Source organism: Kwoniella mangroviensis, assembly GCF_000507465.2.
Source record: "Kwoniella mangroviensis CBS 8507 chromosome 1 map unlocalized Ctg01, whole genome shotgun sequence".
Classification (NCBI taxonomy): Eukaryota; Fungi; Basidiomycota; class Tremellomycetes; order Tremellales; family Cryptococcaceae; genus Kwoniella; species Kwoniella mangrovensis.
The window spans coordinates 7156010-7177141 of NW_027062533.1; the positions used below are offsets into that span (position 1 = coordinate 7156010).

General features: G+C 45.9%; 6 protein-coding genes across 6 annotated transcripts; 5 read left to right on the plus strand and 1 right to left on the minus strand.

The window, feature by feature from the left end:
• Nucleotides 1-5146: 5146 nt before the first annotated feature.
• On the plus strand, nucleotides 5147-7419 carry I203_102682 (uncharacterized protein; the record flags this gene model as incomplete). Its single annotated transcript, XM_019146971.1, has 7 exons — nucleotides 5147-5363; nucleotides 5437-5500; nucleotides 5607-5712; nucleotides 5776-6105; nucleotides 6248-6530; nucleotides 6731-7094; nucleotides 7215-7419. 7 exons carry the CDS (start codon nucleotides 5147-5149, stop codon nucleotides 7417-7419), a joined length of 1569 nt encoding a protein of 522 aa, XP_019003521.1.
• A 1331-nt stretch (nucleotides 7420-8750) lies between these two features.
• I203_102683 (uncharacterized protein) lies at nucleotides 8751-10348 on the minus strand (the record flags this gene model as incomplete). The annotated part of the gene is made up of 9 exons (XM_065517158.1): nucleotides 8751-8946; nucleotides 9010-9022; nucleotides 9095-9187; nucleotides 9252-9395; nucleotides 9451-9624; nucleotides 9693-9863; nucleotides 9929-10008; nucleotides 10058-10236; nucleotides 10304-10348. 9 exons carry the CDS (start codon nucleotides 10346-10348, stop codon nucleotides 8751-8753), a joined length of 1095 nt encoding a protein of 364 aa, XP_065373976.1.
• A 576-nt stretch (nucleotides 10349-10924) lies between these two features.
• Nucleotides 10925-13382, plus strand: I203_102684 (uncharacterized protein; the record flags this gene model as incomplete). The annotated part of the gene is made up of 17 exons (XM_019146973.1): nucleotides 10925-11068; nucleotides 11117-11185; nucleotides 11240-11436; nucleotides 11492-11576; nucleotides 11636-11674; nucleotides 11727-11857; nucleotides 11911-12025; nucleotides 12089-12211; nucleotides 12276-12380; nucleotides 12443-12460; nucleotides 12514-12676; nucleotides 12740-12752; nucleotides 12810-12852; nucleotides 12908-12979; nucleotides 13036-13072; nucleotides 13133-13186; nucleotides 13243-13382. 17 exons carry the CDS (start codon nucleotides 10925-10927, stop codon nucleotides 13380-13382), a joined length of 1548 nt encoding a protein of 515 aa, XP_019003523.1.
• Nucleotides 13383-13895: 513 nt separating this feature from the next.
• I203_102685 (uncharacterized protein) lies at nucleotides 13896-16135 on the plus strand (the record flags this gene model as incomplete). The annotated part of the gene is made up of 13 exons (XM_019146974.1): nucleotides 13896-13926; nucleotides 13989-14098; nucleotides 14154-14336; nucleotides 14408-14429; nucleotides 14489-14579; nucleotides 14648-14699; nucleotides 14761-15444; nucleotides 15503-15563; nucleotides 15628-15652; nucleotides 15710-15765; nucleotides 15823-15945; nucleotides 16008-16032; nucleotides 16096-16135. The coding sequence occupies 13 exons, from the start codon at nucleotides 13896-13898 to the stop codon at nucleotides 16133-16135; spliced, it is 1503 nt and encodes a 500-aa protein (XP_019003524.1).
• A 320-nt stretch (nucleotides 16136-16455) lies between these two features.
• I203_102686 (uncharacterized protein) lies at nucleotides 16456-18771 on the plus strand (the record flags this gene model as incomplete). The annotated part of the gene is made up of 10 exons (XM_019146975.1): nucleotides 16456-16616; nucleotides 16675-16999; nucleotides 17080-17334; nucleotides 17389-17559; nucleotides 17610-17675; nucleotides 17737-17892; nucleotides 17948-18152; nucleotides 18216-18398; nucleotides 18476-18557; nucleotides 18618-18771. The coding sequence occupies 10 exons, from the start codon at nucleotides 16456-16458 to the stop codon at nucleotides 18769-18771; spliced, it is 1758 nt and encodes a 585-aa protein (XP_019003525.1).
• Nucleotides 18772-19070: 299 nt separating this feature from the next.
• On the plus strand, nucleotides 19071-20923 carry I203_102687 (uncharacterized protein; the record flags this gene model as incomplete). Its single annotated transcript, XM_065517159.1, has 4 exons — nucleotides 19071-19415; nucleotides 19494-19832; nucleotides 19908-20667; nucleotides 20736-20923. 4 exons carry the CDS (start codon nucleotides 19071-19073, stop codon nucleotides 20921-20923), a joined length of 1632 nt encoding a protein of 543 aa, XP_065373977.1.
• Nucleotides 20924-21132: the final 209 nt, after the last annotated feature.

The window sequence follows — 21132 nt, forward strand, 5'->3', positions numbered from 1 at the left end:
CCCAATTGTTCCCTTTTGTGGTTCAGTGGTTACGACCGGCTACGTCTACCATTGTGACAGAGTACAGAGGAACCCAGAGTCTCCTAAGACATACTCTCCGTCTGAGAAAAAGGCTCCTGGTGTCCGGTACAGACTAGAGTTATATTGAGCACGGATGTCGCTTGATCTTGAGGAATAACCATAGTGAAGGAATGTGAAGCGCTTGTTGTGATCTATGGTCGCCAGGAGAAGCATTCCATAGCTGCCTTTGCGGGAGAAGAAGCCTGCTTGTGTCTGCTTTGGCTTAGCTGGAGCGTATTCAAGGATGATATGGGTTCCATCAATATACCCAACACAATCAGGTATACCATGTTCACGTTGTATCTTCTCCTTTATATACTCTCTAGCTTCAACTGTAGGCCATGAGAGGAAGCGATGCTGCTGGCGTATGATGGCTTGGAGTGAGCGATCCGTGAAGTTGGTTACAGAACCGTCTGTAGATCATCAAAGAGAAGGTCAATCATGGACAGATGAGCGGGAAGGAATCCATGATAACTCACCAGAGATGTTGAAATGAGCCCCAATTGTCCTGACATCAAGGCCATGGGCCATCCTATACACATACACTGCTAATTGAAGCTTTGGCTTGGCCTGTGGCCGCTTTCCCTTGCTCTGAAAGACTGGATCGCCTCCAAATAGTTGAACCAGACGAAGGAATTCAGATTTGGTCATTCTAAATTGATGTCTAAAGACTTCAGGGTGTTCTGGAAAGCGATAACCATTGTCAAGGTGTATATGGTGGTCTACGTAGCGTGTAAGACCACCATGGCGGTGTACAAAGCGTTTGGATAACAGGGACGAGCAATATTGGTAAAGGGAGATCAGGTAGCGACGATAAGGTCCAAGGTGAGCCAATCTTAGCAATTTCTTGATGAATCGATCCAATTTTTTTAACAGCCGTCTTCTATGGGTGTCATTTGGCATAGCTGCAGATTTTATTATGTGATTCTCATAGGTTAATGCATGAAATATTCAAGGGTACAGGTCATATATCAAAAAGATGTATGAGGGACGGTTGTTTTAAGAGCGAAGTTTGTGTTAATATGAGTCAACCTACCTTGTAGCGTTGGACTCTATATTCTAACTTGGTTTAATAATCAGCTTCTAATTCAAGAAGCCTTCTCTAATACAACTCGTCTTGTCTCGACGAGAGGAACTATGACTCTAACTTACTAGGGGCGGTACGTTGCAGCTAGTAAGGGCAGGTAGATTAACTCAGTTCATTCAATTAGCACTGCTACTTGAACAACTTGAAGATAAACGAGACAAAACGAGAGAACTAGATCACTGGAGAGACTAGTTCTTCGTTGGACTTCAAGTTGTCTTATATACCTTACAATTCTAAAACTAGCTTACGAAGCGTTACTCTACATATTTGAAATTCTATCGTACAGCTTGATAATCACCATCAAACCTGACAAAGCTATCTTGGCGAAATCCCTCGATACTTCTCCAATAGACGACGGTCGTCGAGGTTCTGGTGACATGATGGTGGATAATCGTTGATGGTGATTAGGAATCATTGATGGTGCTGAATAAGTGGTACGGCAATTCCGAGTATCTCCTACTTGCTTATTCATATCCATCAATGTGTCTTCAACGACAGATGTGATCACTTGATGAAGTCCGCGATGGTCGAGATGAAGTGTTTCAAGGATGTTGATCAAAGCGTTGTTGGTACCGGTTATCTCTGGTATCCTATTGTATGATAGACACGTGGCATGTTACGTAAAGGTCTTGTTATGAGTAATTCCGGTGAATCTCATAACAGTTTGGTCTAAAAATGTCCTGACGTCAGGACATTTTCCACGTGATTAGAAACGAGTCGTAATTGAGATTAGGGTGTTCATTATTGAGGGTAATTACGAAATCGTAATGAGATATAATTGAACACCCCTAGTGAGAACAAGAAGAAGAAGGATGAAGGATGATGATCGAGTCACATACATCTGCCACGTGGCAACGGGGACAAAGAAGCAAGATCCAAGTGTACCATAAAGTGAGACTTATTTTTGGGCTGATGAGACCACACGTAGGCTCAGCATCTCTGAGGGTCAAGACATCTCAGTGATGGTACTTGTTAATATATCCTTTTCGAGTGTAGGTATCATCTTGAGAACTCAGCGATTACAGCCAATACTCGTTCACCTTAGTGCCTCAAATTTCCTGTTGAAATGGATGGGTCCTTGAGTGATGCTCACTAGTATTGGCTTAAACTGATTGTTGCTGAACTCACAATGGGGGTTGTTGTGACTAAGTGTACCGCTGCTCGCACCACTTTGTGAGTCAACGGCCCAAGCGATCAAGCTGGAAGCAAGTCTGACCAGTCGATATCTCCCCCGGTGGAGGGTTTCTGGCTTGTCGGATCTGTTTAGCAATTGCAGAAGGAGGCTTCCTCCCTGGAATAATCATGTACCTGTGCTTCTCGTACAAACGTATGTTACCCTGTTGGTGCCATTCACCTCATTCGGCTAATGACCTCGACCAGCGGAAGAAAGTGGTAGTCGTATTGCTCTTTTTCCTGGTTCGGTCACTGCATCCGGGGCCATCGGTGGTCTCATAGCGACGGCTATCTGGTATCTCAGCCACAAAGGGAATCTGCACCGCTGGCAATGGATGGCGAGCTGGATACGAGCCCCCCTGACGGCTCAGCACTCGTTGACATTGTGACTTTGATGTATCCCGAGGGTATTCCTGCCATCCTTTTCGGGGTAGTGCTGTATATCCTTCTTCCTAACTGTAAATCGAGTTAGGATACAAGCGTCATACTCTCACTACCCGAGACCGCCAAATTCCTGAATGACCAAGAGAAGGAGTTTGCGGCAACAGGTCTGGGTCAGTATGCGCCCAAGAGGTCAGACAAGTACTTCGTGTGGCCTGAGATCTAGGCGACCATCTGGGCTCTCGATTTCTGGCTCTTTGCTCTGACGTAAGCACCGATCATTTGGTTTGAAAATCTGATGCTGATCTAACTGATATACTCTACTTATTGATTCATCAGTGCGTGTTGTGGACCTGGCTGCAGTATAAAGACTGCGTACTGACATATGGTATCGATACAGGCCACTGTCTGGACGACTCCGGCTATTTCGCACCTTCCCTTATTGCTGAATTGGCTTCCAAGGAGGCCCAGGCAATTCTTGATTTTTCGATAAAAGAGGTAGAAGACCTGAGAACATCCTAGGCGGTCTACTTTTGAGCGCTGTCGGATCTATCCTCCTGGCAAAGGTCAAGACCAGTGTCGGGGGACGATATGTTGGGGCTCTGCTCAACGGTAAGCCCTCACTGTCACTGATCCGTGTCCGACACTGATCGTACCCTGTCAGCATGCACGAACTGGGCTGTTGCCCCCCTCTTGGCGATGCGTACCTCTACTGTCTATGGAGCTTCGGCCACGGCAGTAGCCAGTGCTGGCATCACCGCATTTGCCAATTTATCTGGTAAGCCATTCACTCCATCTTCAATTTATGGATCCTGAGGATTCGTTGCACATGTATCACTGCTCCGTTTCTTTACAATTCCGAAACCGCGCCGCATTATATCTCAGCATTGGTGAGTAGTTGTTGAGGGCCATATAGCAGTATACAACGCGCTTACCGTGTTCAGCAGTGGGTTACAATAGGAGTCATTTTTGGAGCGTGTGCATGTGTGTCTATCCTATGGTGTCGACTTGGTCCTGGCGCAGGGACCAGGCCCCGTACATTACGAGGGCGATATTGAGGGTCTCTCTAAAGGACGAAAGGACAAAGATATGGAACTCGCTCAAGTCTCAGTCGAACGAGTATGAGGCGAAGAATACAAGAGAGATATTTGTAACTTAGTCTGGCCTATAACAGACTTGGTAAGACACGGAGGCAAATGTCGAGAGTAGAATTCGTGATATGTCCAGTTATCGTATAAACGCGTTCTACTTGAAACTATTTATTGACATATGTACATATTCTAGTTGTTTTGCATTTGGGCCGTCATGTCTGAACAATTCATAATTCAGGGGGTTCTCAACCCCTATCGTTATTATGAAGTCTCTGTGGTTTCCAAGGTTTATGTATGCACATCGTGTTCATGTTGTCAGGCATATCCGTCAGATTATAAGTCGTTATAGTGATGTTACACATGATCTAAAGCATTCTCTATGTTTTTTCTTCTTCTTTGTTTCTGGCGGCCTTGATCGTTGTTCTCACTTTGCTCAAGCTCTTAAGAGCTCTCTGTCTCGAAGTTTTTGCTCTTGTCCACAAGGCAAAGAAGTTGGAACTGCTATTGTAGTAAATGAAATAGGGTATCATCATATTTGAACAGGTTTGAAATTTACGTGTCAACATTATCATGCATCTGCTATTTCACCGGTTATCGTCGGTCACTCGTTTTAAAGACCTTAGCCAAGGACCTTCTTCTGTTTCAACGGGAAACGGAAATATAATTTAGCTGCTGTCCTTCTGTTCAATCCCCATGCAGCACTCCCATGTGAGCGCCACTGATGATTTCCCTGCTTACTAGCCCAAGTGAGTATCGGAATGCGGGGCAAGAGTTCCAAAAATAGAACCACGGTCCGCATCAACCGGCGGGAGTATGTTAACCGTTTCGCTTCTTCTTGGTTTACGCTTTCAGCTGAGTTGTGTCGTAATGCATGCTGGAACAGCGGAATCCGAATCAGATGATAAAAATAGAACTAGCAGATGTGATGGAGATGCCAATTACGACGCGACCTCTGCTTTCACCTCCTATATCGAAAGGGATACCCATCTGATTTATCGGATTTTACCCCAGACTCTTACTGCGAGCTCAGGATAATTAATCAGGTAAAAGAAGATGTCTCATTGGTCGAATCATAAGTCATAAGGGAAATGTAACAGCCCCATGGTGAAGTACCAAGGGGCAGAACCGGCATGATCGGGACGATGGAGAGATGGTTGGGACCGAAAAGGGGGTCTATGTCAGATGATGGGGAGAGCTCACTTTGATAGAAATGACTATATAAGTAGGAGGATTTTCCAGTGAAATACCGAAATTCCCACTAGACAATTTTCTTTCTCTTTTTTTCCAATTTCCCATTGAAACCCTCTCTCATCAGTCGTATCGAAAGGCATCTCACTGAAGCCCCTTCAATAAGATGTCGAGACACGTTTCGCTTCCAATTGAGGAGAAACCGTATGAGCAACATATCGATGACTCAAATGCTGATCCGACTTTGCAACAAATTGGAACGAGAACGACTGCAGCTGGTACAGAGACTGAAAAAGGTAGTACGAGATATGCTAGTTCTGAAACTGGCTTAGCATTCAAAGATGAGAACAAAAAGGCTGAGAGGAGGTTATTGCTAAAGCTTGGTAAGTTGAGATGTTCATCAAATCCCAGTAATGGCTAGAACAAGGACCAAACTTTTATTGTGGTACATTTCAGACATGGCTATTCTGCCTTTCGCGGTATTACTTTATTTGAGTGCTTATCTCGACAGAGGTAACTTGTGAGTTCTATTCTATACTCATGTCATGCATCCTGGACTCCTGGATCGTCCTGTTGAGGAATTACTGAGACCAGTGGCTGAACACTATCTTCTCATCTTCCACTAGGGCAAACGCTCGTTTGCAAGGACTCCAAAAGTCCGTCTTGGATAATTCGGACCAGAACTACTCGATCGCTCTGGCAATGTTCTTCGTCACTTACATCGTTTTCTCTGTGAGTGTGGGATCGCGATGGATTTGGTCTCTTCATCACAGTCGGCTCATGATGCTCTTATAGGTTCCTGGTACTTTACTAGCTAGACAATTCTTACCTTCCCGATCCATCGCATGCGGAGCAATGATCTGGTCCATTGCCGCTACATGTCAAGCAGCGACTTTCAACAAGGCGGGTTTATTTGTCTGTCGTTTGTTTGTCGGTATTGGAGAAGCCATGTTCGGTCAAGCAATGGCTTTACACTTGTCGTACTGGTACACCAAACACGATCTCGCTAAACGTGTTGGTCTGTTCATCTCGGCTGGTGCTTTGGCGGGAGCATTTGGTGGCTTGCTCAGTTATGGTGTATCGAGTATCAAACATTCGGCGATTCCCCAATGGAGGATCTTGTTCGTGAGTGCTTATTTTTGATTGTATGCGGTCGATTAGCAAGCTCCATCTGAGCGTATCGCGTAGAGAGCTTGACTGTGAAGTTACTCATTCTGGAAGCTATCGAAGTAAATAGAAAGCTAACCAAATTCTCAAATGTTTATAGTTGATCGAAGGATGTCCCTCGGTAGTATTGGCGATCTGTACATTCCTTTTCATGCCTACTAGACCTGAGACGTCCAGATATCTCAACGAAGAAGAAAGAACTCTATGTTTAACGAGGTTGAACGCCGAATCAAACGTCGAGACTTCCACAGGTATTGAATGGGGAGGAGTCAGACGATGTTTGATGGACTGGAAGACTTATGTCATTTCCTTGGCCTACAGCTGTATGAATTTGAATTTAGGATCAGTGGGCGGCTTCTTACCTACCATTATCAAAGGATTCGGTGAGTTCTCTTCCAATGCTTCAAGATAAATGACGAAAATCGATGAGATGTCGTTTCGAGATTTTCGAGACTGAAACCGCTTTGTGGCAAGCTGAATGTGGCACATCATCCTTCGATCCTATTTTTCTCCTCTTTCACTCCCACATCATTCTCCTCTACGGACTACGAAACGCTGATACATCTTTCGTTGCAATGTACAGGGTACTCCAACGCCAGAGCACAACTCTTTACCGTCCCACCATACGCCGTCGCGCTAGTATTCATGTTACTCTTGACTTCCTTCTCCGATTACAAGCAGTCGCGAGGTATCCCCGTCGCATGTGTCTTCATCTTAGGATTGATCGGATGGTCGATCCTTTTGGCTGTGCCCGCCAGCCACATCTCACAATCTCAGTACTCTGCACGTTATCTGGCGTGTATATTGGTTGTAACAGCAGGGTATACAAATATTCCCTTGATCATCTCTTGGCAATCGGGCTGTACGGGCTCTCAGTCACAACGAGCTACTAGTTTGGGTATGCTGAATTCGGTTGGACAATGCTTGAGTCTATTGGCTGCATTCCTGTGAGTGAGCAGTTCCGCAAATATCACCCACTCGTTCAATCTTCTTCTTACGTCTTCTTTCCCTTGGCAGCATGTAGGTTAGCCATGCCAGCTGACTTGTTGTTATTATTCCTAATCCAGGTTCCCGTCGAAAGAAGGACCCCAATACCGAAAAGGCGCAATAGTCAACATTGCTTTCCAAGCATTGGGTTTGGTCCTGGTTCTAGCTATGACAGCGTGGTACAGATACGAGAATAAACGAAGAGATCGAGTAGAAGGTGGCCGACCTCCCAAAGGAACTCCGTTGAACGTTGTCGAGCAGTACGATTTGGCTCCTGGTAAGTGAAGCTTTTCCCGCTGTAAGACCGTGCCCAAATCTTTGAAGGGAATAATCGGCTGATTGGTATATATCTGAAAAGGCTTCCGATACGTACCTTAAGTAACATCTACCGCAGGTCAGTTATGCCGTCTCTGTGTTTCGCAGACGAAATGTGAGGAAAGAAATTTGTAGAAGTTGAGGCAGATGTAGCGAAACCGTTCACATATGGAAAAAGCCATCGTTAAGAAAGATGTATATCTCATATTGTACAGGAATCAAATCAGCTGGGATTTAATTGCATGTCGAACAATCCTCTTTCAGGTGTCATTTTGCACCCCTTGCGACCTTGACCGAAATTACTTGCACATGATTCGTCAATCCTAACTGAGCAAAGGGAATCGAATTCAATAAAAAGTCTGCGCCAGACCATGACCAGACGCCGCCTTTCATCTCCTTCAATGAGAGAATCTGAAGTGACGGTACCTTAGCGTCGGAAATCTTTCGAAGCCTGCAAAAAAAGCGAAGATTTGCACCCATGTCTCAGCCTACATCCGCTCCTTGGACCATTGCCGATTTACATACTGACAATGACGTTCAACCCTGATTACAATAAGCCCTTCAATACGACTTTGGGCGAAGATCTATCTAAGTCAACTGACGAGCTACTGAGACTCCGCTCAAGTGCATTTAACAAGAAGAAGCAACGGTCGTTCACATCGCTCAAATCGATGAAACTCGGGAAATGATCAGCCCTTTCCACCACTGCCTGTGCAGTGCTGGCATCGCCGCAGGTGTCAACATGTTTGGACAGCCTTTTTTGAATCCTCAGATCGGAATATACTGATGATATCTCGATCTGGTATAGGTCACTACTCCCATTATTGACGATCCCAAAAACGCCCTTCATCATACAGTATCCCAGTATTGAAGAGTTGTTTCCAGAAATCATCAAGCAGCATTTGTATCGCGAGCTCACCTGCTCCAAAAGTGAGTCTCAATAAGGTCCATCTCTGAAGCCTCTGAATGCGAGTTTGACCTATGAAAACTTATTCTCACAGCAATAATATATCCCTAAGAACAAATATAATGCGAGCAATATAACGGAGATCTCATCATGTAAGTCCTTGAAATAGTGTGAGTGAGATAGACTGGGTGAAAGCTGGACCCGAACTTTAGGGGCAGAATAGCGTGGTGCGTCTTTTGTTCGTGTAAAAGGGTCCTCTTCGCGAGTTTGTAGGTTTCCTTCTTTCCATTCAGATTGAGGAGTCAGCATAATGTGCATCATCTTTATCGCCCAATCGTGAGGAGATCTATAGATTCTCGTTCACTTAGAAAATCCCTGCAAGGACGAAGGCCGATCAAATTGGTCTACGATCCTCCCAAGAGGGGTCACTTAAGGTCTTTAGACCAACATGAGCAGGATCGACCAGTGCCAAAGTAGACCTTCTGATTTGAGTAATGTCAGTGACACCAGTCAAAGCCATTACTAGTTTAAATTCCTCCGCGATTATATCCAGGGCTAACCCGACACCCTCTTCGCCAGCAGCCGCCAGACTACAGTGAACACAACAGATCAGCACACTCAGCGAGTGGAATTAGGATACCAACATCACGCACCCCCAAAGTACAGCTCAACCCAACAGCACGACATCCGCTCCGAGCGCGAGGGCTCGGTAGACGTCTAAGCCTTTTCGGATCCCACCATCGAAGAAGATGGGGATACGGCCTTGTATGACATCCGCAATTGCAGGTAAAGCATCGATCGTGGCTGGAGCCGCGTCAAGCTGCCGTCCCCCTTTCCGTGTACGATCAGTTGAAAGAGTCCACGTGGAATCTAGAAACGTGAGATATGCGCATACCATGATTCGACACAACAACGCCATCCAGTCCATGTTTCAATGCCAAGGCCGCGTCTTCAGGATGGAGAATCCCTTTTACAAGTATTTTCATCTTTGTTTTTGATCGTAGCCAAGGTATCAACTCATCCCAGTGCATGGACGGATCTTAAATATTGTTAGCGTGACTGTGAACTCAACAGGTAATGAGCAATTTGCTCACCTTGTGCCATCTTCTCCCCTGAAGCCCGACGTAGATGAAGGGGAAATTCAAACTTCTCCCTGAGGGAGGCTAATCGACGTCCGAGATAAGGTCTGTCAACAGTGATTAGCAGTGCAGTATACCCCGCTTTCTCGGATCGTTGGATGAAGTCCTCCGTGTCTGATCGTACGTTGGCTACAGAATAGTACGTCATAGTGCGCTCAGCACCATCATGCATCAAATTCTTATACTTTATGACTCACAGACGTAAAGCTGTTGCCACCAATCGCTATCCTGGAGTTTGAAACCTTCATTTTCTTGTCGGGACCCCTCCTCGATCTCTTCGCGGGCAGTCTTACCAACTTTTATAACATCTTCGAGACTGGACGTGGAGGAGGACGATAATCCCATTGCTATTCCTCTCTTGGCAGCAGCTGCCATGTAGATCACATTAGTGGCCCATGCAATGACTTTCACTGTGCTTTTCGAGCTTACATACCACGGGCGACATCCAACTCTCCATCGTACCCAGCCAATCTATGAAAAGCAGATGGTCCCACAGCGAATGGCACATTCAGCCTAATATGGGAAAGTCAGCTCGTGAACTCTGCGAAAGTTCTGTACATACCTATTCCCCCAGATTGGTCGACTCCTCACATTCAGCTTGTCCGGTCCAACATCAACGAGGTATTTTGGGACCACCCGGTACCTTTGCAAAGAAGTGATATTCTCCCTCAACGTAATCTCATCTTCTGCTCCTCCTTCGTAATATTGCCGGACCAACTTTGGGAGTTTGTCAAGTGCTATCTATGACGATTTTTGGGCTCAGTCACCAATCGTAAGATACCTGATAATTGTGACGCTCATGACTCACCTGTTCCAGATCGGCAATGCTCACAGGCTTAGTGTGTAGGGTCATATTCAGCAGTTGATGATACAGAGGTTTGCTTGGTTCCTCACTACCGTTCCATTGTTTCCAGTCCGCGTTGTTGTTCGTCTCATGATAGATCGAACAAGACATGCCCAACAATTCTGGTGCCAGGAATTCAAGCTGTACCATCGGCCTGACCCGAACGATGGCATATCATCACACCACCAACAAAGACGTGCTTAATTCAACACTAGACATTCGTGTCAGGGTAAAAAGAAGTTTATTTACAGAAAGCATGCTTGGCAAAACAACACCTCCGATCGCTCAGACTGTTTGCAATTGACCGATTGATCAAGATAAGGCCTGCAGTATGACTTCTTGCTGGGTACGACGTGCAAAAGCGTTTTATGACGTGCTCACAACTCTCGGATGGGTTTAACCAATTTATGGCTAATGTGATTAGTCGTATACTGTAGTTGGAACATTCTCGGATGCAGGTCTCTTACATAAAAGCTTCTTTTGCTGCATATATAAGCAATCGAGACGACAAAAATTTCCTGCGGTAAGATTTCTGTGTCGTTCGTCTGCGACAGCTGCAACGAAGCAATTGCTACACATCAGATCATGTCCAAGCATACAGACGCCAACGGATATGAGGATACTACTGTCCTTGATGGGGAAAAAGTAGCCATTCCCGAAGCTTATCGGGAGCCTCCCAAAGCGAACTGGAAAGGTCGAATCTGGGATACTTTTGATGCTCCTCCGGAGGTACGTTCTCACTGATCCCCCTAAGGGCTAGCTGATCATTGCTGATAGGAACGAAAACTCTTGTTCAAATTGGATGCCGTCTTACTCTTGTTTGGCTGTTTAGGTTGGTTCATAAAAGTAAATCTCATTTGTATTCCCGGTGCCGTGGCAAATAACTGACAACCGACACAGAACCTCGATCAAGAGAATCTGGCGACGGCATTCGTCTCTGGGATGAAGGAGGATCTCGATATGCTCCAGAACCAATATACCACTGCTTTGACCATGTGGACAGTTGGATACTGTCTCGGTCAGATTCCCTCGAATATGATCCTTCTTCATGTCTCACCGAGGTACTGGATCCCAGCTCTCGAACTGGTGTGGGGTCTGTGAGTGCCACTCGTTGAGAACGAATGACATTAGCCGTTACTGAAGGTCCCTCAGGTGCACACTTTTGACGTATAGGGTTTCCAACCACAAACAACTGTACGCGCTGAGGTTCTTCGTAGGTCTGGCAGAAAGTGGCATGGTGGGTTGTCCTGCAAATTCTTGTGTCAGACTCCTCTGACTGGAATATCCTCAACGCAGTATCCGGCCTTGCACTGGATCCTCGGATCATACTATAAAGTACGTTAGCATATATACCAGAAAAACCGGTAATGCTGATCATCGGTCTTAGCCAAACGAATTGGCAAAACGAGCCTCTCTCCTTGGCACATCAGCTGGTCTCGGGGCCCTCTTCTCCTCCATTCTCCAAGCGGCGGCCTACACCAATCTGGATGGTCGGCATGGTCTTGCTGGATGGAGATGGTGAGTAGCCGAATGTCCAAGCGTCCTAGCTCCAGCTGACGACCAGCTTGTAGGTTATTCATCATCGATGCCGTGATCACCCTGCCTGTAGCACTGCTAGGATTGGTATTCCTCCCCGCTGTTCCCGGACACGCCCAAGAGAAGCCTTCCTTCTGGCTGTCACAGGCTGTGAGTTCAATTCAAGCAGTGTAACATCCCGCTCATATCACGGAGCTTACTCGTTGGGTTCAGGATCTCGATCTCGCCAGATCTCGGATGGCATCCGTGGGCCGTGCACCGCAAAAACCTTTGACATGGAAACGAGTTCTTGGTTATTCGAAGACATGGCATTTCTATCTCTTGCCGTTTATGTATGTGAGTATGACTCGCCAACATCCTATAAGTCAGCTCGGAATAGCGGCTGACATTAGATATCCAGATGGTATGGAACAACTCGATCAAGTATACCGCCATAATGCCTTTCTGGTTGAAGGATAAGGGCAATCCAGTGCAGAGGGGTGTTGCTGAACGTAATCATCTGGTGGTCAGTACTCCTATATCTTACCATCCTTGTTGCACTCACTAAATAATGACATGAAATGATAGATGCCTATCACGGGGATCGTGAGTCGTTCTTCTTGTCATGTCTCCCAGCAGCTTCTTATGGTTCCTTGCAGGGTATTGTGACGGGTTGGATCGCAGGGTGGGCTTCCGATGGTCTCTTGAAAGGTAAACGATGGCCTATCATCGCGTTGTACAACTCCGTGGTTCTGGTCACTGCGATCGCTCTAGCAGTCTTGCCACTATGGAAGAATCTAGGAGGTCACTTCGCGCTATACTGTGAGTCTGATCAACACAAGCATCTTCATGGCCACTGTGTGTGCTGACCCTTTATTGTTTCAGATCTGAGTGGGGCGTGAGTGTATGAGCTCTGGAGTATGTGATGCTGTTGGGCTGATGATCGAACGATAAGAGGAACCAACATTGCCGGTCTGTACTTTGCCTGGATCAACGAGGTCTGTGAAAGCGATACGCATCGTGAATCTCCTCTGCTGACTTTGGCAATCATAGATTTGCGGGACCGATGCTGAGAAACGTGCCCTGATCCTGGCCATGAGTAACGATGCGAGCTTCGTATTACAGGTCAGTCCATTTGGTAGTCTTCGAAGGATGCTCTCTTGACTGATCAAGAACTGTAGTCTATCGTACCAAATTTCGTGTGGAAGCAAGTTGACTGTGAGTTTCTTTTAAAATACGGGATCCAGACACCAATTTTGATCGTTCTATTCGATATAGACCCCAAAGCCACTAAAGGTCTATGGTACACCGCTGGTCTATCGATCTTTTTAAGTGAGTATAGCTGGTGGGAAGGAGTCGACATTACGTTGACGGAAAATGTTGATCAGTGTTCATAATCGCAACCGTCCGCTATCTTCACAACAGGGATAAAGTCTTGGCGATCCGAGCCGCGAATGTGGACAAAGATCAAGAGTTAGAGAGTCCAGGCGTATATGAGAACTACGATGACCTTGACGCGAAAAGATGATCAGTCTGACGAGTCATTTGCGTTAATCATCATAACAATTGGACTCATGTTATGGGTAATGTGCTGAGCAACTGGATCTCGATGTGGGACGGGGTTCATCGTGGGGTTGAAGGAAGCAGAGGGTTACTGTAGATGTCTGAGTTTGAAGAGTATGTAGACCTATGATAGATGGTGAAGGGTGATGCATGACGAGGTGCAAGTGTTCACACGTCTTTCATATGAGGCCGAATGATTCCGGGATGGGGTGTCGCCTTCGGATTTGACCGGTCCGATGTAAGTGGGTCTTATGGCTGGGTCGTGTATTATGAAATCTTCAGGGGTGAGGGGAGAGGGCAGCAGAACATGGTTAAATCGCAATATGGAGGAGTGCTTGGAAATACCCAGTAGTACTTGCAAATGAGTCGATCTAGCGATTGTTGGAACCATCTATCTACATCTCAGAATGACAACAGCGGTTAAGCAATCTCAGATGACATAGTATCGACGCGGTGTCGTCCTTCCAATACAACGAACATGTCATCAGCTGGGGATATCATCTATAAGGGTGAGTATGTAGTGATCACGGGGTCGATTGAAGCGATCTGACAATCGTTATTCCCTATGCAGCTTTCATGCCGACCTTGAAGATGGTTTTGTGTATCGTGCTTGGATTCGCTGCTACGAAGAAAGGATGGCTGACTGCTCCAGGAGCGAAGGGGCTTGGTGCGATTGTGGTCGTGAGTGAATCCTATGACGTACCGTTGCAGCCGAAGTCCTTAATACCATATATAGCAAATCACACTTCCAGCATTGTTATTCTCATCGATGGTCACAGCATTTACCCCTGATAACATCAAGGCTTTTGGTCCTTTAGTGGTGGTAGCTGTCCTGTATCAACTGCTGGGACTTATCTTTGCTTGGATCATAAGGGAGCTGTTCTACGTGCCAATAGACTTTAGATGGGGAATTTTAGTTGTGAGTCTAGCTCGGCTCGAAGCTCTATAGTTTCGTAGTAGCTGGAAGAGCTAATGGCCTACTCAATTCAGTCCGGACTGACTTCGAATTGGGGTAAGCTCCTAACAGACATGACATATCGACCGAGCGTACTAACTTGACCATAATATCAGGCAATTTACCAACAGCAATTGTGCAGACAATGGCGAAAGAGTCCCCTTTCAACCCTGCAGTGGATGTAGACTTGGGTGTAGCTTATATCGCGTGAGTTTCCCTCGAGTAACGTCTTCTCGCAAGTCTCTTGGATCGTATCATTGACACACGACTTCCAGCATCTTCATATTCATCATGAACACGACATTCTGGGGATTAGGGGTTCACAGGGTGGGTATACGTCTCTTTGATGGCCCTGCGAAGACACATATCTGACCACTCACATGTTCAGATGTGCGCATGGGACTTTCAAGAGAACCGAAGAAGACCGGATCAGCCCCCACTCAAAGAAAGGTGGTCATCACAGCTGGAATTGACCAAAGAGAAAATAACGAAATGGACGGGTATGAGGAACCGACATGCAGGTACGAACATTGATATGGAGAGTCAGACCATACCTGGAATGGAGATGATGGGCAATGCAGACGATGGAGCGGAACAAGACAATAATTTTGGGCAGAACAACATCGAGCCTTATATTCCTGCCAGCAACAGTCCTGGGAATTCTTCTCAAGAAATTGTACCTATGGCAAGAATACCCACTGTTGACAACGCGACATCCTTGGGGAGAAATTCAAGTAAAGCTTCTGACATTCAAAGAACATCAGGTCCAGCTCCCAGTATCCATGAGAGCGATAACGTCTTGCTTGTTCAACCTCTGTGGAAGAAAATCCTTCTCACGATATACGATCTACCCAACGTTACCAAAGCTATCATTATCAGTATACCCATCGCTACGGTGCAACCATTGAAATCGTTATTTGCCGAAACGGAGGGTTGGTCGGGAAGTAGAATGCCATATGGTCCAGATGGGAATCCACCATTGCATTTTGTCATCGAATTCAGTTCATTCTTGGGTGCGATAGCTGTGCCTGGGGCTTTACTTTTACTGGGTGCCAGTTTCGCGAGATTGAGGGTGAGTGATAGGTGGTCTGCTCCTTACATGCTATCACAGCATTGATTCCCATGTGAAGGTACCGAAAAATTGGAGAGATCTCCCGCTTGGTGCTGTCATAGCTCTGACTTGCTCGAAAAGTGAGTGATATTTCTCCATTGCTCTCTACTATCTTCCTCATTGCTGACAGATGTGGTACGATAGTGATCCTCGTACCTATCTTCGGGATGTGAGTATGGCTAGAATGTTACACTTATGGAAAGCATCAACTAACCTTGGAACATAGATTCGTGATCCAAGCCTTCCGAGATCATACCTCGCTGTTCCCTCGAGAAGACAAGAGTGAGTACCGATACAACGGATTCTCAAAGCAAATGTTGATGCCGGAGAGCCACCTAGTTCGTACATTCATTGCGATACTCCTATCCGGAACGCCATCTCAAGTGATACAGCTAGTTGTTACCCAAACTTATAATCCGGATGGTACTGCCGAGACCCTGTCAACCTTTTTACTTCTTCAATGTGAGTCAAGCTTTCTCGTCCGATTTCTATGGCAGATCGGCTAAATATTTGATACTGCGTAGACGCCGTGATGTTTATTCTTTCAACGTGAGTTACAGTTGCCGCAGCCTTCAACGGAGATCAAGTATGCTGATTATTTCGTGTCTACAGGGCTCTCGCTGCGATAGCATTGTATATAGTAGAGAGGTAGATAAACAATCTCTAGTCTTAGGTATCATTTGTATGCATCTTGTACAATTTTAGTATTTTGTCATGTGTCTCTAACTGCTGTAAACTTCACTTCGACTGCAAGGAAGCGGACATGACAACCCGAGATCCCGGTTGTGTCGAATTACCGCATAGCACGCAATCTTATCTAATCAAGCGATGAGCAATCTGCCAGTGACAGAAATAGACTAAGAAGCATTGATCATGGCACTATGAAAGGATTGGCAGTGCATATATAAACACATGGGAAAGAATTCGAGAAAGCAGAGCATGAATTGCAAAGTACTAAAATTGTCTCCTATCATGTTGAGTGAGCTAATTGTCGCAAGTCTGGGAGTGCAGCTCTGCATTGGGACCCTGGCGCATCAGACTCCTTTCGAATCACCAGATTGGGAGAACGAATCAGATCCGCATCGATTCGAATGGCCGATCAAAGATGTAGCTGTCATAGGAGCAGGGGTATCGTAAGCCCCATTGTCAACGTATTCACCCTCTTCGCCACTGATATTATGGGGTCTTTAGCGGTCTATTGGCATATCGTGCTCTGGCGGAAAGGAACCATTTTAAGAGAATAAAGGTGTTTGAGCGAGATTCAACACCGGGAGGGAACTGGCATTATTCAGATGAAGAAGCTAAATCTGTTCCCATTGAGCGTGGAACAACGGACGACTGGTGGAAATCCGACTATGTACCTACGATACCGAGGGAATTACCCTCGCACAACATATACACTATTAAAGGAAATGATACGCTGAGGGGTGAATTGGAATGGAGAAGGATAAACCAGAGGCAGCCAAAACCACTTTGGAAGAGCTTGAGAGCCAATACACCAGCACCTCAGCAACAAGTGAGTGGCCCCTTCGTTAGGCAAGCGCTATCCTATTCGACACTGATAACAGCTATCGCTGAGTCATGTCGATGCATCAGGTACCCGGCTTCTCATGGCCACCAGGAGTGGAGTGGGCATCTCATCATTCCAAAGTCCAGAGATATCTACGTTCTTTCGCATCTTGGCTGGGTATAAACAATGGAGATAGCAATGAAGACATATCATATGATACGAGAGTGGAACTTATCACCAAACATTTAGACAGGAAGGGGAAGCAGATAGGATGGACTTTGCTTTTAAGGAAGTTCATCCAAGCCGAAAAAGAAAGATACGAGGAGTCTTACTGGGAGGAGGTGGGTGACATATAATTACACAGCTCCTTTCGAATTGGGCTAAGCTTGTTTTAGCACTTCGATGCAGTGGTTGTGGCTTCGGGTCGCTTCAACATCCCTCATATACCTTCGATACCAGGACTTGTCGAGTGGCAAAAGCGATTCCCAGGACATACTTTACACTCAAGGCAGTACAGGTTTACTGATAGCGTCAAAGACCAAAATGTCATTGTCGTCGGTGCATCTGTAAGTTGAAAGAAGATCGTTGAATTGTCAAATGGTTGATCTCTCAAAAGGCAAGTGCGACTGGGATCTCACTAGATATCAACCCATTGGCAAAGACTAGCTACCTCAGCATACGGGTGAGAGATCTGTCTGATCAGAGGCAAGGCTGCCGAGCTGATCTGAGGTGTACGATGGTAGGAACATAGCAATGATCCTCGAGCACCTGTCCGAAGAGAAACACATCTGAACTCCATACCGTCAAATACCACAATTATAGGAGAAATAGTGAGATTCCATCCAATTCCCAAAGGCGGAAACCTGAGGGATGGTCGAATCGAGCTTCTCAATGGTACTGTGAGTGTATGCAGATTGAAGAGTACCACTTGATCAAGCTTACCATTTCGTATAGATAATCACAGGCATCGATCGGCTGATCTTTGGAACTGGGTTCCGATACGCCTTTCCGTTCTTACCTCAATATCACAACTCGTCTGCATCAGGTACCGTGCCAGTCGATAGTGATGAGCAACCTATCGTTACCGATGGATCTCATGTCAGGTCATTATACCTCGATACCTTCTATATCGATCAACCGACTCTAGCATTCCAAGGACGTAAGTTTGGCGCATTGATTACGCTCTAAAAAGTATAGCTGAGCCACATTATCGAATTTGTAGAAAACGTTGGTATTCAAACATTCATATATGGGAAGTACGCAGGGGAAGCCATCGCTAGGGTATGGAGTGGCAAGGCACATCTACCAAGCCAACGAGCTCAATGGAGACATTTCTGGAATACTGTCGAGGAAAGAGGTGGTCTCAAGAAAGGTTTCCAGTGGTTGAATAACGAAGCACACAGTCGTGAGTAGGGACTTACTTGTCATGAGTCATAAGCCATCCTGAAGGCCCTGATGTGATGTTTCTGCGCTTTTGATTAGGATATCTGAATTATTTTGTAGCTTGGTTGAATTCTGCGGCAATCAAAAATGGTGACAAGCTGTTGGAACTTCCTCCGGATGTGTGAGTGTGCTCATATACATACCTTTTTGGACTGAGCTGATGAGAGACACTGTCATTTAGATCTGAAGAGATGGATCTGTGGATGAAAGCTCGAGCAGCTGGAGTGTCAATCAACCCAGATGGAAGGAATGATTTCTGGCAGAACTCAGTACCAGTACCAATACTTGATAATGAAAGCAGACGATGGAGAAGAGCTGTTCTCGATGATTGGTAAATATGCTTGTATACTATCGGAATTCTGTTCCCCGACATGCATGTTGCATGATAATCCTTTCACACTCTTTTTTTTGCCTGGATACGATCGATTGATGACGTGCTGATGCTGTGCAAGGGTATATGATGACGATGATAATGGTGATGGTAATGGTGATACTGATGGTGACACGGCCATTCGGCCTGATGAGGATGGACGAGCGAAAGACGACACACATGCCGTCAGCTTATATCATTCTTATCTTCTTCTTGCTCTTCTCTGATGCATCCTGTCTCACTCACCTGCATGATACTCCCACCATGCACGTGGCCATCGTCGGAGCAGGCTACTCTGGTTTAGCTGCAGCGACCACCATGTTATCTTTTGGTCACTCGGTCGTCGTCTTCGAGTCAGCGCCCGATGTCGGAGGGGTATGGTCATCAACGAACCACTATCCAGGTCTGAGAGCACAGAATACCAAAGATACCTACTGCTTCTCGACTCTACCCATGCCCAAGGAATACCCTTTACACCCTGATGGTCAACAAATCCAAGCTTATCTCGAGTTGTATGTCAAGAGGAACAAGTTGGATCAAGAAGGAAGGTTGAAGTTGAATACGAGGGTGGTTAAAGCAGAGAAGAGAGATGATGGCTGGATACTGGAAGTGAGTGACGACGACTGCATCTCCACCATTGATCCTAAGCAGACGCAACCTCAGCTGATGTGATGTATCTTCTGACAGGTTCGCTCAAATGATCATCAGAGTCAGCTACTCTCCTTCGACTACCTCATCTGTGCTGCTGGGGTGTTCAATCAACCGAAGATCCCGACGTTCAACGGTGTCGACACCTTCATCTCGTCTGGCGGTGTCATCGTGCACACTTCCGGCCTTCATAGATTGGCTGATCTGAAAAACAAGGATGTCGTGATCTTTGGATTTGGTAAATCAGCTTGTGATGTAGCTGTAGGGGCGACATCAACCTCAAAGTCAGTCACTATCGTTGCAAGAGACGTCATCTGGAAACTACCCACCTATGTTGGAGGAGCGGTTCACTATTCATATCTCCTCTTGACTAGATTCGTGAGTGCTGCGTGGTGTGGACCATCCATTAAGATGCTGATCATCTATATCCGCCTCTTCGATTTCTGTTAACAGGGAGAAGCTCTCTTTCCTTATATCCGACCCTGGTCATCTCAACGATTTCTCAACTATGGATACGGTCGACCTATCCGAGCGCTCATCTTGGGCCTGGTCAGTCTCGTCATCATTGTTCAGCTCAAACTCGTCAAATTAGGATTATTACCCAACAAGCCATTCGAAACGATTGCTAGGTCAAGTATATCATTGGCTACTCCTGGATTCGTCGATGCGGTAGAAGAGAACAAGCTTACAGTTGAGAGAGGTGTCACAGTAGAATCTTTAGGAGGTAGAAAAGTGGTGCTGTCGAACGGTAAACAACTAGATGCAGATGTGTTAGTTTGTGGTACGGGATGGAAACATGGTATCCCTTGTTTCCTCCCGCAAAATCACAGAGATAAGATCCTCAACGAATTGGGTGACTGGGTACTTTACAACCATATCTTACCAATCGATATACCTGGTCTGGCCTTTATAGGTTACAGCTCATCGATCTTCTGTCCTCTTACCGCTGAAATTTCATCACTGTGGTTAGCCGCTCATCTCGACAACTTACCTGGATTGATCAGGGAGGTCCCAAGCAAAAATCAACAACGAGCTCAAGCGGAAGAAGAGGTCGAATGGATGAGGAAGAGGACGGAAGGACATCATGCGAACGGAACGAGTATTGTACCATTCTCTTTGTCAAATATCGATGAGATGCTGAGAGATTTAGATTGTGGAATTGTGTGGTTTGACTGGCTGAGGGAGTGGGTGTTGCCTGTTAATCCTGGTAGTTGTGAGTTGATCAATCTCTTGTTGGATGATATACAGAAAGAGCTGATATGTCGATTTTATATTATCCAGATTATCACATCTTGCCTACGGTCACTCGACGGCGAGATAAGCTGAGAGCGGAACAAAAGAAGGGGGAAAAATGTTTATCCCTACTGTCTACTTGCGCAGGTGATTCTATTTGGTCTGGAGGTAGTGGTGGAGTATCTGACGAGGTAGTAGGTGGTCGTAGGACTGATGATATATGCATGCATTGTTGATACGTGATAAATGTTATGGATGGTAGGATGAGGATGAGGATGAGGATGAGAATGAGAATGTGAATGACAATGGCAAGAATGACGTTTGTTGTCTCACTCAGTTATACAACCTTGTTTCTCTCTTTCTTCTTTCTCATCAGATACTCTTTACTACTTCCATTCACTCTCATCTGAGTTGTCAGCGTGAGCACCACCAGACCCATCACGAT